Source organism: Gymnodraco acuticeps, unplaced genomic scaffold (genome assembly GCF_902827175.1).
Source record: "Gymnodraco acuticeps unplaced genomic scaffold, fGymAcu1.1, whole genome shotgun sequence".
NCBI lineage: Eukaryota > Metazoa > Chordata > Actinopteri > Perciformes > Bathydraconidae > Gymnodraco > Gymnodraco acuticeps.
In genome coordinates, this window is record NW_022990526.1 from 1,311,577 (window position 1) to 1,329,340 (window position 17,764).

General features: G+C 40.0%; 1 protein-coding gene across 4 annotated transcripts in view; it reads left to right on the plus strand.

The window, feature by feature from the left end:
• Positions 1–6,526: 6,526 nt before the first annotated feature.
• The window catches only part of LOC117553372 (neuropilin-2-like), a 112,591-nt gene continuing 101,353 nt past the window's right edge, over positions 6,527–17,764 (plus strand). For all 4 annotated transcript variants that reach the window (XM_034227264.1, XM_034227266.1, XM_034227265.1 and 1 more), the window contains exon 1: positions 6,527–7,489. In XM_034227264.1, coding sequence (XP_034083155.1) covers positions 7,414–7,489 — 76 coding nt within the window. In that variant the 5' untranslated portion in view covers positions 6,527–7,413. The remainder of the gene's footprint in view (positions 7,490–17,764) is intronic.

The window sequence follows — 17,764 nt, forward strand, 5'->3', positions numbered from 1 at the left end:
ACCAAGCCATGTTATAAAACATTATATGTATTTGTAAATAGACACAAGTTGATACATGTCAACTACAACTCTTAGAACTCAATGGATTTTCATCTAATAGACTTATAATCTTATAGTCTTCTGCTGAAGGGAATGTCATTTATAATGTGTCAAACAATGGTCCATTAAATCCTAATCTTAAAAATAAATAACACTCATGAGCCTGCGTTTGATTTCACTTTGTTTAATACAGACTTTGATGTGACTTTGATACCAACTCCTAAAGAAGTAGCATTTCAATTACAAGACTCTGATGAGGAGTTACAAAGTCGGTTTGACATCTTTGCAGTACCTGTCATTTCCCACTGAGGAACACTAAAGCTGCTAACTGCTGCTGCTGCTGCTGCTCTTCCAGCGGAGTCAAACACCCAGAGAGGACATCCTTATCTACAGCCTCACAGAGAGGAAGAGAGAGCAGAAACAGAGAGGAGGAAATACAGTAGGAGAGGGAGCCGCAAATGAGAAAGTCAGACCGAGGGGAGACATGATAATGGCACGGGATGAAAGAGGAGGAGGAAGAAAATGCAGAAAGAAAGTATTAAAGAGCGGGAAATAAGGAGGAAGGCGAGGGGAAAAGATAGTTCAATGATACCAAAAACGAAATTGAAAAAGAGGCATACAGAAGATCCACAGATAAGATAGCGGGTTATTAGAAAGAGCAGACATTTTTCACCAACTCTGCTTGGCTCTGACAGCCCGCTGCGATCCCTGGACGCAGCTCGTTGTATGTGTCTGTGTATCAGTGAGTCTGTGCTTGTTTGTGTGTGTGAGTGTGTGTGTGTGTATATATTTGTCTCTCTCTAGCACCTCTGTGTCCTTGCTAATAGCTGAGTGGACTCCCTGCAGTCTCTACAGGCTGTGCTGTGATTATCACCACTTAGTTGTGCTCCCACACAGAAATGCACATGGACATCGTATGAAAGACGCACTGTCGACACACTCATGCACGCGTATACGCATAAAGCACTCGGCGGTACGCATCGTTTTTACTCAGATACATTTGTTTAACATGTGGATGGATCGTATATGCATGGACATTATGAGACAAGGGGCCCCTAGGCATAGATGCAAAAGGCCCCAACACCTCTGTTACATAGGAGCACGACATACAGACTACAGGGTTGTTTACCCTCTTTTGTTGTTGTTCGTGCCACTTTTAGTTGTTGTCTGTCTCTTTGTAGTCTTGTTGTGTCTCTTTGGAGTCTTTTTTCGGTCTCCTTGTGTTTTTGCGTACCATTTTAGTTGCTTTGTATGCCTTTCTTGTTGTTTTGGCAATTTCTCTAGTCGTTGGGAGTCTCCTTGAGTAATTTTGTTTATGTTTTGTAGAGTTGGTGTCCCATTGTACTTGCTATTGTAGTCATTTGCGTGTCTTTATAGTCAGTTTGCATCTCATTTTAGTTGCTTTGTGTGCTAATTTATAGTTGTTGGTGGTCTCTTGTGGTTTTTTTCGTATCTCTTTTTTATATATTTTCTTTGGGTCCCTTCGTAGTCAATTTGTGTTCTTAATGTAACATTCATACTTTGGGCCAGGGGGAAAACCCCTGACACACTGGGCCTCTGGACCTGTGCGTGCGTGGTAGGCCTTTTCAGTAATCCATCCTTACATGCATGTTGGCAGCTTTATGTGTTCCTCTCATTACATGTTCATATATGTGGCTGTGCTAGAGTGCATCGCTGCATGTGTAAATCTTCTTGAATCTGTGTGTCTATACAGTATATGTACTCTGCCTGTGTGTGTGTGTGTGGTGTGTGTGGTGTGTGTGTGTGTGTGTGTGTGTGTGTGTGTGTGTGTGTGTGTGTGGGTGTGTGTGTGTGTGTGTGTGTTGTGTGTGTGTGTGTGTGTGTGTGTGTGTGTGTGTGTGTGTGTGTGTGTGTGTTGTGTGTGTGTGTGTGTGTGTGTGTGTGTGTGTGTGTGTGTGTTTGTTGTGTGTGGTGTGTGTGTGTGTGTGGTGTGTGTGTGTGTCAGTGTCTCAGCTCTGCTCCAGCCGTAAATTAATTTGTCAGTGAAGCCCATGTTAACTGTTGACACACTAATTTACTGTGGCTTCCCGTAAGACCTGCTCAGTAATATGGCTTATTGATGAGGCCACAGGGAGTGTGTGTGCTGTTATGTGTGTTTGTGTGTTAGCATTACTGAGTGTTTTCAGTGCTAGTGTACCCATACCGTAGATGAAATATCTGCAGCGCCACTGATAAATACGGTCGGTCCAGTGGTGATGTGCACACATAAATATTTACTCTCTGTGCATGAATGTGTCTGTTCGTGCCGACACTTTGATAGCTGAGGGTCAGGTGAAGTATGAAAGTGTCATCGATTTTATTTTGTATCTGTACAGTGGGGTTACAATCATGTAAAATATTATTTTTCCCATGATTAGATTTCTCTGACTCTGCATTTTCTTTAAATGATGACATTAGAAGAGGAAACCGGATCAAGGAGCTGGAGAACAGAAAATTGGACAGTGGTGAAAACCTGGAAAAATACAGTTACTGCAGAGACATCCCTGGAGTCTGGAGGTGCCAACAGGTTGCCGGTAAAACAAAATAAAAACTAAGGACAGCTTCAATATCCGCACTCAGACAGACATCTTTTAACTCTGACGCATGCACAAACATTTATTCGGAGGCACACATGTGCAGAAGTGAGGAGAGGTTGATGGATGAAGAGCTGCCGGCCCCTCTGAGATCACCACATTCTCCATGTGCCATTAACCTCAGAGACGGATGGAGGGATGGAGGTGCTAAAGTGGTAATCAGGAGGATCTGGAGAAATCATGTTACATTTCGTGAATTATTTTGAATTACTAGCTGATTTTAAACATCCAAACAACAGTGCACGGCAAGTATATTGTTATTTTTACACAGTTCAGTAGTAGATTTAAAAATGGTTAATAAAATACAAGAATGATGTTTGTAGAGGTCAGCACAATTTGCAAATGTGGTAATGTTATTATTATTTTACATTTCCTATGCAGGTTTTGAGTCATTGTAATTGTGTCCCTAGTTGTCTGCTTAGCCGTTGTTCCATTTTATTCTGGTTAAAATAATATACAGGAATCCCTAGAAACTGATTTGATTTGAAGTTAATTTCAATATGTATTTTTACTGGATCTTAGATTTGAGGTTCATTTTCAAGTTATTACAGTAGTTTTTAAGTTGTCATTCAGTGTCAAAGCAATGTTTTCTAATTAGGTCAAACTAGAGGCTTTTGTGGTTTGTCTCCAACGACTGGGGCTGATCTTATTTTTCAGAGGACTTTAGAAGAGATTGGTTTTGGGGGGCCCTTTACAAAAACACTGATATTGCTGATTTCTTCTTCAAGAAAAAGAAAAACAACTTCAAGCGTGTGGGGTCTCAAGTCTCAGGGCAGTTAGTCTGCATCGTTTAACTGCTGAAAACGAATCCTGCTTGGCACCCGGAGGGACAGAAAAAAGGGGGGAGAAGAAGTAGAGGGTGGCAATGTGTGGAGAGAAGAGAGGAAGGGAGAGGAAAGGAAGGAGAAGATGAAATACAATCGAAGACATAAGGCGACAAAATGGGTAAAAAAACTCAGAATACATAAGAGAGAACAAAGCTTGAAAACTAAGAAATAAACAGAGGGGAAAAAATGACGGAACACAGTGGGGATAGTCCAAAAAAACAACCTACAGTAAAATGCAGGGTAATGAAGATACATAAAGAGTGCATGAGATCATTCATCAAATCAGCGGAACAGAGAGAGCGATGGAGGATGCGATGTGGTGGTGAGGTGAGGACAGGGCCAGTAGTGCCTGTCGACAGGCAGCAGACGTGCTCTCCCCCTGACACAGAGCGAGGATCCCCTTACCCTCTGCTGGTCTCACAGCTCTGTTGCAACTTACTCTCATATGAATGCATTACTTCTCTCCATTCCATGACTGATTATAGTAGAGTCTGGTTAGGCTTGACCACTTGCAACCTGTTAAAGATCTAGCAGTTGGTAGAAAGCTGTCGAATAAGACATGACAATACAACATTTAAGTAGAATATCAGCATCATCTGGCACTTTCTTGCCAGGTCAAGATAATTGAGTGGCATCTCATGTTTTAAACACAGCCCTACAAATGCACCTAACATGTTATGACCCTGGAAATCAGTTCTAGTTTCAGTGAGTGACATACACTTCAAATGTGTATGAGCTGCATTTCTGTCCATTTCCCTAAAATAGATACTTGATGATGTCAGTGTTAACTTCTGTGAAACCCAGTCCACTGCTTGCCAAGCAGAAAAGGTGTCATGGATTAGCATATCCTCATTTCACAACATACTGTTATACACAGGAATGCGTGAAGTCCAGAAGGCTTGGGTCCATGTGTTGAGTTGCTGTGAATTAGGATGATTCGTTAGGGTTATTGCTGACTCTTTCTGAACAAAGGCCCATATTTTGGATGTTAAAGGCTAAATCAAATGTGTTTTCTTCTGTTTTATCAAAATCTGTTGCAGTTTGTTAGGATCACAGTCATCCTACTCTGGTCCGGACCAAACTACTGGTCTGAAAGTCTTACAAGAGGTGGTCTTGTTCCTTTTCCAAGCTTAACTAAGTGCAGTTCAATTGCAGCAAGGACACATTCCAACACAATTAAGGGAAGTGAACAGAAATGCAAGGATTATGGGCTGCCTGCATGTGCATTACTTGACTGACGTGTAATTCTGCCGAAGACCAACTAATTGCTGGGCAAAAGAGAACACACCGTATATGCTACAGTAGTTACGTGCACAAAAATAGTGATGTATAATAAATCATATCTAATGAACCGGAGCACGATTCCTCCGTACAGTTGATCAGAAAAGAAAGTTGACATTTATTGCATTTTGATCAAAGTGGAAGCTCTCCTTTGTAAACTCCTTCTTAGTTAATCATTTATTCAATTAATAAACTAGTGTTTTGTGAAACTGAACCAAACTTAATAGAAAACTAATGAAAAATATTAATTTCCCTCTGATTTGGACCAACCCAAAAGACTTGCAAGGCTTTCTAAGATACAATAACTTAAACATCAATATAATGCCATTTTCATTATTTCACTCCAATTTTAGAACTGATTGCCTTTCTGCAAATGAATATAAGGTGGACCCGTTAACCTTTAAACACCACTGCCAAAACTTATGTCAAGAAAGGGTGTTTCATATTTTATGAGTGAAAAAGTCAAGATTAAAGAGATTCTACGCTACGAGACATCTCAGGTCCTTCTTATCTCTATTGGTCAACATAAGAGATTTCTAACAGCTCAAGAATGTTAGATTGATATCAGCATGTGATTGCTCAGTGCTCTCATCACTTGACAGACCCCAGTTGGCCGGGCTGGGTTTAGTTTCAGTGGAAAGACGCAGGACGAGGGGAGCGAGATGGGTAAGAGGCGCAGGTTACAGAGGCCGTACGATGACAGGGACCTCAGGCATGAGCAGAGTAACTGTTACTGTCTCTCTCCTGTCACGGAAAAAGAACTTAATACCTTGAGACCTCCAGAGATGTTGAAACATCTGAGTGACGGCTTGATGGTGTGTATCTGCGCCTGCGTGTGTGTGTCACATGTCACTGAGACAAGTGATTCACCTGCCTGCTGCTAATTGTAGGCCTGTGACAGTAAAAGTCAAACTCATCGGGAAGTGAGATATGACAATTTCAGCAGTCCATGAGTGATTACTGGAATATGTAATCACATGTTCTCAGAAAAAATCGGCTATAAATAAAGGCCAAATTATGTTAAAAAAAAGGATCCGCAATCGTGAGAGAGAGAGAGAGAGAGAGAGAGAGAGAGAGAGAGAGAGAAATTAAATGTAAGTAAATAAATTGAGTCATCTTAAATGCATCAAATTGTGTGTGTGTGTGTGTCTGTTTGCATCCAAGAGCTCAGCCATTATTACCACAATGGCTGCTCTGCATGGTAAGTCAATCTGTGTTTTTCACTGAAAACATTATGTTGTTAATCTTTATAGCAAATCAAAGTCTATTAGCCAAGCATGTTTGGTCATTTACTATCAAATTCCTCTCCCTTCTGATTAGTTTATACATGCTCATGGTCGATGTTTCCATCCTAGTGCTTGTAAGCCATGCAGCAGGTTCCCTTTAAAACACCCAGCCCTACTACAAAGCTCGTAAAGCTGTGCTGTGGGTCTCTGCTGTCCCTGTGTTCTGCTTTTCCCTTTGTTTCCACCTCCTTCTATGTAATACTGAGAAAGGTGGAGGAAGAAAATAGAGAGGAAATAAAAGAGTTATCTAGAGAGAGAGAAAGGAAAATAGGTGGAGGGGGAATGGGAGAAAGGAGACATTCGGTATAAATGAATCAAAAAGGGAATGGTAGAAATAGTGGAAGGTGAGGCAAAAGGAGAGGGAGAGAAAGGGGGAGTGAGAGGGAGATGAAACTGCTCTTTAATCAGTGAGGGGCTATATGGAGGCGGGCCGAGGTGCCTACTGTAATCCGATACACGCTCGCGCGCACTTCGTGCACGCACACCGAGACAGGGGATTGAGTGAGCAGTCCTGCGCGCTGCCACAAACCCGGCGGAGAGCGGAGGGGAAGGAGCGCACTGACGGAGAGAGAGAGACTGCGCGTGAGGGAGAGATAGAGAAGCGGTATAGAGGTGCGTGTTCCAGCGGAGAGACGCACCGTTTGCAGGAGGACATCGGACAGGCTGCACGTCTGCCTTCACCAGATCACTTTTACGCACGCACGCCGGAGCTGCCTCTACACAGGAGATCTCGTGTTTGCGCAAGAACGGACTGTTATCGGGACAGTATTAGGAAGATAACCGTTTGGGAAATATATGTTTCTTTCTTTAATCACAGGTGCATTTTAAGAAGTAAATGCGCAGTTGGGAAAGAGAACCGGAGCAAAAGATTTTGGGATATTTGATCAAGAAGAAGAGGAAACACGAGTGACACTTTTTTAGTTTTTTTCAAACTTAATGGACGCTTGCTAATGTTGTTGATGATCCCTGATGGTTTTCACCTGTGATTTTCACTTTTTTGGCATTTTATGATTTTGTCTGTCAGCGAGTTTCAGCCAGGTTTATACCCCCGCGCGCGCTGAAACTGACAGGGGGACACGGGGCTGCCATCTGTGCGCACCGCAATGGATTTTGAGGCTGATTTCAGATCAATTTGCGCACATTAGTTTATTTTCTGTACAAGAGGAAGCACACGTGGACAGAACTCGCGCAGATAGTTGGTAATCTTTTTGGAGAGTGCGCTGTACGCAACCAGGCATTTGTTGTGGATTGAAGCACTACTTCTGCGCTTGAGAGAAACTGAAAACTGTGAAAAAGAGACTTTGGACTTTAGTGTTGTCTCTGATATCCAAAATATACCACAGAGGAGGAGAAGAGGTTCTTTTTTCTCCATATCCGAGGGAAAATATGGATGTATTCATATGGCTTTGTGGATGTTTACTGGCTTTTCTCTCGCCTTCAGCGGTTAAAGCAGAGGAAGGAGGTAAGTTTGACACTTGTGCTGCCCGCTCAAATCACACTGTCACATGGAGGTGTTAAATGGGAATTAACCCGCTCTTTTAACGGAACATCACCCCAATCCACATCACAAATATTCGTTTTTAAAACACATTAAAGATGGAGTGTTTCGTAAAGGACAATTGGTGTTTAACGTGTAACGAAAATGCGTAATAAATGTTAAAAAATAACATTGTAGGAAACCCAAATGATTACGCTAAGGGGGCTTACATTAGCCTTCAATTTCTTCCGAATAATGCGTTTATTATGACAGTCACTGGTACGCTGATTAGTTCACAGTTAGGAGAGAGATCCTTATTATAGGATGTCCTGTCTTCATTAACATCATTGACCCATCTTGCAGTGGGAATTTCAATATAAAAAGTGAGTTAATAACTTGCAATAAGTCATGAACGAAAACGAAATCATGTACTTGTTATCCCTAATAAACTTACTCGGGTTAATGCTTAATATCGCCTGTTTCACTTTTATAATTATCAACTTTTCCATCGCCTCACTGCACTGCTGGTTCCGCTCCTTTCTGATAAGGGATGTTGGGAGGCTGGCTTCCTATCAATATTGATTTTTGTCATCTTGAAAAGATCTTAAACATATGCTGTTAATTTTAATCTGCAGTACAATCAATGACCGTTCTCAGGAGAGCCGTTCAATAAGGAAAGATCACTGTAATAACCACCTTATATTCCTATCGGGAGTAATACCAGTAGTCTTTAAGGTTCAGGAGAGTTAATGAAGACGTTATCGCGCTTGTATTAATGTCATTGTCTCTATAGTTCAGGTTTACAGCATTCCTTAGAAAAATGTTTAACGTGAGGATTCAAGATTAATGTGCAAACCGAAACGCTTTTGTTGGTTGAGCGATGAGGAGGTGGTGAATGTGACCGGGTTACTGTCTCCGTCTGGAGGCAGGCATAGGAGCTCCTTACGCACGGAGGTCCGAGGCTGAGAGGTTCTTCTCAAGTCTGTCTGTGGCTGCATTCTCTCTGATGGGAGACACGAGACACAAGCTCTGCGGTTTGAACTCGATTAAATGATGCAGGGCTAATTGTTAGTTAATTTCACTGGTAAAAGAGGTTAATTGTTAGTTTTTTGTAGGTATGAAAATAATATGTAGGCACATGGTGAACACTGCAAACATATTGTAATGCATGATTGTCCCTTTGGTTTAGAATAGAGAAGTATTTTAGTTCAGTTGGTTAACACAAACCTACATGTGGTGTTTATGGGTACCCTGATGGGTCTCAGTCAATGATAACTAAGAATGTAGGACTATTAAAACAAATGATCTTGAAGAAAAGTCAAATTGTTTTATATTTTACAGTTGAAGTCCCTGTTTTTTTTATGGATTTAGAGGCAAAACAATCTGTTTTTGTCACATTCATAGTCTCCCATGATTGCTCAAAGTTGTCTTAGCAACACAAAAGATTGAAGTTGTCCCAACTTCTGCTTTGATACATGTATTTGTGTGTACACAGCTTACAATACAGGGAGTTGAAAAACACACCTATGAAGAAGTTACTTGCATTCTAGGTTTCATTGATTTAGAGCTTATTCAGGAGGCTATCCGGGGCTTTTTGCAGATCTCATGACTTGAATTCAGTAGCCCGTCTGCCAAATGTTGTTTTGGAGGAAAAGCAGCTACGTACAGAGAGAACAGGGGAGGCATTCTTTACCTCACACTTCACCTCTGATGTGAGATAGCCTATGTGCCGTGCCACTGTGAACAGGCGGTTAGGCTGATGTCACCTCTGAATGATTAGTTCCTCCCAAACTATTGCTAAGTGCTGACACCAAATGTACAATCCATAGCAAATCAGTTCCATTCCAGATGTACAAACTTTGATCAACATCTTAAAATGGACTCTATGTATTCATTGCAAATTAGCAAGTATGAGGTTATGATAAAGGCAAACATTGAAAAGGAAGTTGTGTTGGGAAGGGTAAATTCACATAAACTTTTAAATCTGACCAGGGTTTTTTGCTTTTAACCATGACAGGTGTCTTTAAGATATAAAGATTACCACGAAAAAATACTTACATGTGATGTTGTGAAAGGCACTCACAAACTAGAATTGATTGATATTCTATCATTTTTCTGCCAATATATCACCCTAAATTCCCTAGGGGGACTGCCTCAAGCTCCCTTTAGAGATCCCACTGATGGTACCCAGAGAACCACTGGAGCACTCACACATGCTCAGCAGTAGGCGATGCAGGATGAAGCTTCCTCAGCATTAAACTTTGTACAGATGCCTCTGCTCCTCCGTCTCCGGAGAGAAGAGCAAGGGAAGCATAGTGAGACTAAGAAGTGTATATATAGCGAGCGGCAGGAGGGAGGGATGGAGGGCGAGGAAGTAACAGAGACAAACAGGCAGAGGGAAGCTGCAAAAAGAAGTGAATGAAACGGAAGAATGATTTTTAGCCTTGCTGTTTGATCCTGTTTCTTCATTCCGTTTGATCACAGCTGTGCCTGCAAGGGAGATAAACGGACATAATTGGCCACTCAAGACCAGCTGTCTGCTTCTATAGTGTCTCTGCTGAAATGTGCTGGATGATGAAACAGGCTTACTGTGAAGCACAGTGTAAGAACTAAAAAAGCAGTGAGTGACTTGCCCACAGGTACACAGTAACAACTGGTTTATAAGATTGTTTTTGATGGATCCAACAAATCTGATGGGATTGTTTAAAAGTCCAAAACAGAGGGGAAGACATGTTGTTGTCAAGGTTTTGGACATGAAAAGTCTACAACTCTGCCTATTGTAGGGATTTTGGTTGTGCATAGACTTGTGGTTGGAACTTCACAGATAAAGCCGGTATACCCGGCTTTATCTGTGAACGTTAACTTTGTGCTGTATTGTAAAAGACTCAAAAGTAGAAATTGAGACAATAAACCCTTCAGGAAAATGTTTACTGAGGTAAGCAATCAATTGAGATGTAAGGGTCATTTTTTCAACAAGTCCTCCAACTCATACGACCAAATAGGTCGATTGTTCAGCAGCTTATTACGACCCAGAGTCACGTTTTAAAGTTTAGCACCTCTAGTGGACGTGTAAGAAACAACAATTTGCGGCAATAGCAAACGCTCCGGAGGGTCGTATATTCACAAATAACCCTCTCTGGAAAATCCTAAATTGTAGAATAGTTTGGCCATTAAAACGCTTTTTGATTACATTTCTAGCGAGAAGTGTATATTGTACTTTTAGAATCCACGTCCAGTGGATGTGTAGGATCTATAGTTTGATAGATGTTACGAACATTATTTGAGGTCTCGCCAGGAGAACGTGTATGTCTTTCTCCCTATGTAAAGTTAGCGTCAACCCTCACCGGGTGAAAACAGTATTTCCGGTCTCGAAGTTTTCATAATAAAACCGTATTCCCCTCATTGTCAAATGATTTCACAGTGATATCTGCCATACTCATCCACTAAAACATCAGTTTATCCTTGTTAATTACACAACATTAATTGGTTTAAATTGTGTACAATGCTTTTGTGTTTTTCCCATAGGTTTTTCCCTTTCGATTCTGGGAGACACATTTCTTTTTTCAGAGGTTTTGATAAAACATCGAACTACCCATAATCCTCAGCTATCGTTGAAGCTCGGTGATTGGATGTTTTAATGCACGTCGGGACATTTATGCGATGTGAAATCTGAAAACATTTATTAAAAAAAAGAAAAGAATACTTTATTCCGAGTGTACTGTACTTGCTTTTCTCTTTGGAAGTCATCACATAACGGCATTGTAATACACGGTTCGGCTGCATTAAATATTACACATCTGCCGTAGTTCTTTATTTATAGAGCCCTGATGAGAAGACTTCTAGACAAACTGGAAGAACTGCCGCCAAAACAGAATGCGTGACGTGTCGTGGATCATAAATATATCAGCAATTAATAACATCTTCAATTTCTCTTCACACAATATGTCTCCTTGCAGTATCAATAGTAATTCGGTTGACTTTTATATTTGATCCAATTGGTAGATAGGTTATGTTTACACCATAACGGTGCACAGATGATAGACAGGGACTTGTAGTTTGTAAAGATATTACTGATTTTCTTTGAATATAAGAATGTAAATACTCAGTTGAGAGAATATTCAGGGGTTTTGGGTGATGGGAGACACATCTATGGAATCAGAATTTCAATAGCTTACTATTAAATGATGGATATACCTCAAATATTAATGTGTAGTACTACAATATTTGAAATATTATAGCAATATCCAGTAAAATTATGTGAAAACATGAATAAAACTACACATCTTCAGATGATATACATACATAAGTGTCCTACACTAATAATACAAAGTTATTATGGCATTGTATGCTGTGTGTTATTTGTAACATCTTCATAAAGTATAAATTATTGTGTTAACACTTTAAACTTGACCATTTTTTTAACATGCACCGCCTTGTGGTTAAAGCACGTTATTGAATTTTCTTGTTGAATATGTTATATTTGATTAACATTTTTAAATATTAAGAGTATCCTACATACAAAATAGGGGGAAAGTAGAAGGTCAATGATAGAAATATAGAATAGAAAATATCAAGAAGATACTATAAGTGATCTCTACAATAAAACAGTTTAGTGCAGGACGTCCAAAGATATTAACAGGAGGATGTGCAAAACAGACAAACTAATAAGGCTTTATTCAAAAATTAAAGAATACTTTAAGTTAAGGTCTTCTTTTGAATTATAAAAACACTTTGGGGGTATCTATCTACAGATAAATATTAATTCTGACAAAGTACTTAACGTCTAATATATTGCATAGTTTATTTTGGCACTTGACAATCACCTTCCCTGAATTTTACTCAGGTGTACTAAAGGTCTGCTTTAAGGGTTGTTTTATATTTCTCATCATTAATCAGAATTTGCAAAGTAACTAAAATAAAGGAAGTGGAGTAAAAATACCAGGTTAACCTCTGAATTGTAGTGGAGTAGAACAAAGTGTGATAAAGTGCATGTTTGTACATGCTGTTGAAACAAAAACACTGGGACCGGAAATACTGTTTTCACCCCATGAGGGTTGACGCCAACTTTACACGGACGCTGTGGGGAAAGACGTAGTATATTAACGTTCTCCCCGATGAGACCTCAATCACCTTCATAATATCTGTCAAACTATAGATCCTACACATCCACTGGACGTGGATTCTAAAAGTACAATATACACTTCTCACTAGAAATCAAATAAAAAATGGCCAAACTATTTTACAATTTAGGATTTTCCAGAGAGGGTTATTTGTGTATATACGACCCTCCGGAGCATTTGCAATCAACGGGAGCATATGCCGCAAATTGTTGTTTCTTACACGACCACTGGAGGTGCTAAACTTTAAAAACGTGACTATAGGTCGTAATAAGCTGCTGAGCAATCAACCTATTTGGTCGTTTTTTGGAGGAGGACAGGCTGAATTGTTTCATAGACTTCTATTGATTTAGAGTTATTTTGGAAACTAGTGAAGTCCCCCCCTGTCGGTCATTAGGAGGAATGCAGGTTTAAGGCACTTCCGCATTGGCTTCCCTTTTCACACCCATATAATGCTTGGGTTATGAATGCTATTATTTATTTACTAGCCCTGAGCTTTTACCCCAATTGTAACACAACCTGGTGCTGTGTCGACCCGTGGGGGTCCGGCTTGAAATAATTAAATGTCACATTGATGGAGGTCATAATGCCATGTAAGCTTCATTTGGCCATCAATAAAACAAACCATCCATGTCATTTGTTCACAAGATGGGGTTGCACCCTGTTTTGGCTCACCACACAATGAATTGACGTTCTTTATAATGACTTTGTGTTGGAAAAGATTATTTATTAGCCTGGAATATTACATATATCATACAATTAAATATAAATGTTGTTGTTCTTATTATTTTTGTAATTGTGTGCTTCTATATATAATTACTTGCATATGAAGATTTGAAGAAAGGGCCATTGGTGACTGAAATCAGCTCATCTACACACGTTTGTCACTATATTTCCCATATTTTCTCTTTATTGTCTTTGATTGTTTCCCCCCCCATAGTCATTCTGTGTTACTGCTGTATTATTGGATGTGTTGGCTGATAAAGAAGAACAGAAAACACTTGAATGTGGCTTTCGAACATCCATCCAGGTATATCACAGTGAAACAACAAAGGAACAAAAAGAGAAGCACAGATGAGTATAGAAAGAGATGGATGGAGTATTTGGTGGTGCCAAAGAGAGAGGGAAAAGGAGAAGCAGAGAGTGAGAGAGCATGAGAGGGCATTAGTGAAATAGGAGGAAAGCAGCAGAGTGTGAAGCAGTAGTTGAGTGGAGTCACCTGCAGTAAAACAACCCAGATATATTCCTCTCCTCCGTAGAGCACTGGAAGGTTTCAGGCCAAGGAAAAGCATATTATTGTAATATAGGAAAAATACATTGTAGTTAAAGTTAAGATATCAGATTTATTTTAGTTTCCAAATGTTGTCAAATGTATTAGGCAACCCTACAGGGGACTACAGGAGCACACGCACTGCAGCACAACAAAACCTTTCCATAAGGAGAAATGCGCTGCAGTTTAAAAAAAACACATACAAATAAAAAAACAACTTCACCAACTTAATGAAACGTCAATGTCTTGTATTTGCAGCGTTTGGTTTATGCAGCGGTTCTTGGTAACTGCTGCACATGTTTCGTCACGTTGGTGAAGATTTCTTTAACATTTTCATGTGTTTTGACACACTAATGTTTTTATAATTGCATTTTGGGCCGTTGTGGCATTTTGTCGGCCACCATACAACATGTTCACTAAGTGAAATATATAAAAAATTGTAGCAAACTCACTTCAAGCAGTCCTTTTTACTCTGATGGTTAGCTTTCATTTTTTTCTACGTGACAACCGAGTATACTAAGCTGTGGCAGGTGACACTTTTCCTATTTTGTTTTAATTACCTTGCAGGTAGCAGGTGTTCTCCGCCAGGTTTCAGGATTAAGTGTGATCCCTATTCATCCACTGATTCAGACTGCCTGTGTTTTTCATTTCCTTTTTCCCCTTTTTTTAAAAAAGCAATTTTCTCAAGAAAATACATTTAAGTTAGCTGCACAAAATGAGATGAGAGGACATTAGCCTTCCCTTCATTAGAATAATTGTGGTTAAACAACAAAGTGCTGGTCCGCTGACATCAACAAGCTAGTTTGCAGTGAACGAATAAACATTATAAACATTGAGCAAATGAACCTTCTGCACAGCCTCTGTCTCTATTCTCGTCTGTAAAAAGGAAAGAACAATTAACGGGTCCAGCAGGATATTCTAATTACAGTTATCATGTCATTAGTAAACTGTTAGTATTCCAGTGTCTTCATTGGTAATGACTGAGTAATTAGAGAGGATGGGGAGAGCAGTGTGAGTGTTCATGTTTTTGTACAGAACAAAAGTCCTCAGAGGAAAAGGGAGATCAATGGACATCCTCAAATGAAGACATTTGCCTGTCCTCACTTTTATTTTAGCCGAGCAAGAGAAAAGCAGTGTGTGTGTTTTTGTGTGTCAGCTATAAGCCGTGTGTATCCTCAGGTCCCTCCGGAACGGTGCCGTGCGAGGCCACAGTTGTTTTCCTTTTCTCCTCCCCCTTCACGCTGAATCATCCTGTTGTTTTCCTCTTTTCATGCCACTTCACCTCGTCTTTAATAGTGCTCTCTGTCTCTTTCTCCACACTTCACTCTGTCAGTGTTTTCCCTCGCTCCGATTAAAGAAACCCCCCCACCCCGTTTTCTTTTTCGCAACCGCTTTGTACGGTGGGAAATCTCTTACTCTTCAATACACTTTTACTCTTGTCTATTCTCTCTGACTCTGTCAATCTATGTTTTCTCATCCCGCTCTGCCTGGAGGAGAATAAAGCTAGACTGTTGAGAATCCATTCACTTGGTTTGTTAGAGGGACTTCATTCAACCACATCTGAAAGGCTTATTAATCGCATTAAGTAGGCTGCTTTGAATATTTGTTCCAGTTGCTCAAAGAAACACTTGTCAACTTGTTTTAAATTCAGAATTTTTGAAGGAATATTTAGATATTTTACCTACTCTTGAGTATAACTGGACCTGAAGATGCTGCTACAATTGTGTTTGGATGTAGTTTCTATATAATTTACCAAAAAGGCCTTCCCAATATACTTTTTAAGGTGCCAGGACCCTACTTTACCTGAACCATGTGTTTATTCAACCTACTGTATATACAGTAGATTATCTGAGCCTATCTTGACAAGCTATGCCCCCACTAACTGAAAATGGGACAGTAACATTTTGCTCTCCAGGTCACCAAAAGCACATTATCCCTGCACTCTCCTGTGATTATAGTCAATAGAAACAGACTGTCCTCCAAGAAAAATGCCAGAATTAACCAAGTGTCCCGACATTGCAAATGTTTATGTTCAAGTAATAAAGCCCCACAGTCTCTGTTGTAAAAATGAGGTAAGATATAACTAAGTATATTTACTCAATTTTAATTCTACTCCAATTCATGTTGGAGGAAGATAATGTCTTCAATAACTAGTGTATTTCTACAATGTAGTATTACTCCCTTTTTAAGCTACTTATTCTAATCCTGATAATGGCTAGAGCAAAGGGTCAGGCCGTAGCATCGTCACATCATAAAACTGATTTATTTTTCTGCAGTGATTTGTCACGGTTAAGAAAGGCACAGACAGAAAACTCTTAAATGTGTTGTTGTAGAGGAAATGGACAGAGAAGGTATTTCGGGTTAACATTTGGATTTCAACATGGCGCATTATCACATATAGTATTTGTTTTTATGTGAAAATCCTTAACCACAGTCAACTTGTGGACATGGAGGCTTTTGGAAACAGTAGTTTATTGGTCTTTTAACTTTCAATTCTTCCTCTTTTCCCACAACATTATATCTACCTCTTCCTTTTAGACTGTTTCTATTATCATCTCTCTGTTATTTACCTAAAGTCTTTATCTGTATTTTTCATTGTCATATTCTCACTCTACTCAATAAAGCCCAAAAGATCAGGAAGTTATTTTTTGTATCACACACTCATCTTTCATTTTTCTTTAAGAGTCCTTGTCTCTATTCTTTCAATTTTTCCATCTCCTCTTTTGTTTCTCAGCTCCTTTGTAGTCCTCCGCCAACACACACACACACACAAATATTTGCGCACACAAACACACTTTTAAGTCTGTAGTTTTCCACTGTGGCTAATGTAAGGCACCTGGAAAAAAGCGCTTCCCCACCTGTTTGTGTGTGTGTGTGTGTGTGTGTGTGTGTGTGTGTGTGTGTGTGTGTGTGTGTGTGTGTGTGTGTTTAGGCGTGTGTGTGTGTGTGTGTGTGTGTGTGTGTGTGTGTGTGTGTGTGTGTGTGTGTGTGTGTGTGTGTGTGTTTAGGCGTGTGTGAGTGTGTATGTGTGGTTGTGCGAGAGTTGTATTTTCTGTCCAGTGAGCTTTTCGGAGCTGCTGACTTTCTCTTTTCCGATGATGAGAGACAGATGTTCTGGCATTGTGCTCTCTTTCCTTCTTTCTTTCGTCCTGCTCTGCCTCCTTCTTCCTTTCTCTTTCTTTCTCTCTCTGTGTGTCCATTCCTGCGATTTCCCAGGTCTCAATGACTAAAAGCTCCTTGGTTCTGATCCAAAGACGACATTTCAGCCAGTGTTTCTCATATTCCCAAAGTCGCACAAGAGGGTTTTGCTACAAATGCGTCCGTATTTCTACCGTTTAAGGTAACACCGCCTGGAGTGCTTTGTGAAACTGTAACTGAAGCCACCCGACTGAAAACACATTTCAAACTGTAAAAAATCAGAAATCAATTGGCAATTTTACATTTTCTCCCTCAGGGTTTGATGCAGATGTATATTGATCTATATTGAAATCTATTTCCAACAAGGTCACGATAATGAAAAGAGAATACAGTTTGGAGTATTTGTGCTAGTGTTGGTAGATAATGAGTTGCTCTGTCAAATAATAGCCCCGCTCTTAACAAGCTTTCTGGTTAGCAGGGTGAGACACACGCTCTCACTTCCAAACACAAACACTCGCTGAACCACTTTCCTTTCATTATGGGCGCCGGCCAATTTAAATGAATGCGGAATATGGTCCGATAGCAAAGTTCTCACAGGCTAACAAATCGATTGCAACAGCTTGAAACATGTATTTTTGAGAATTCGACTCAGGGAAAATGAATCTGCATGAGAGAGCTCAGAAACAAGGTCAGAACATTTGCATTTGGGGCCAACAAACAAGTTACATTTTGCAA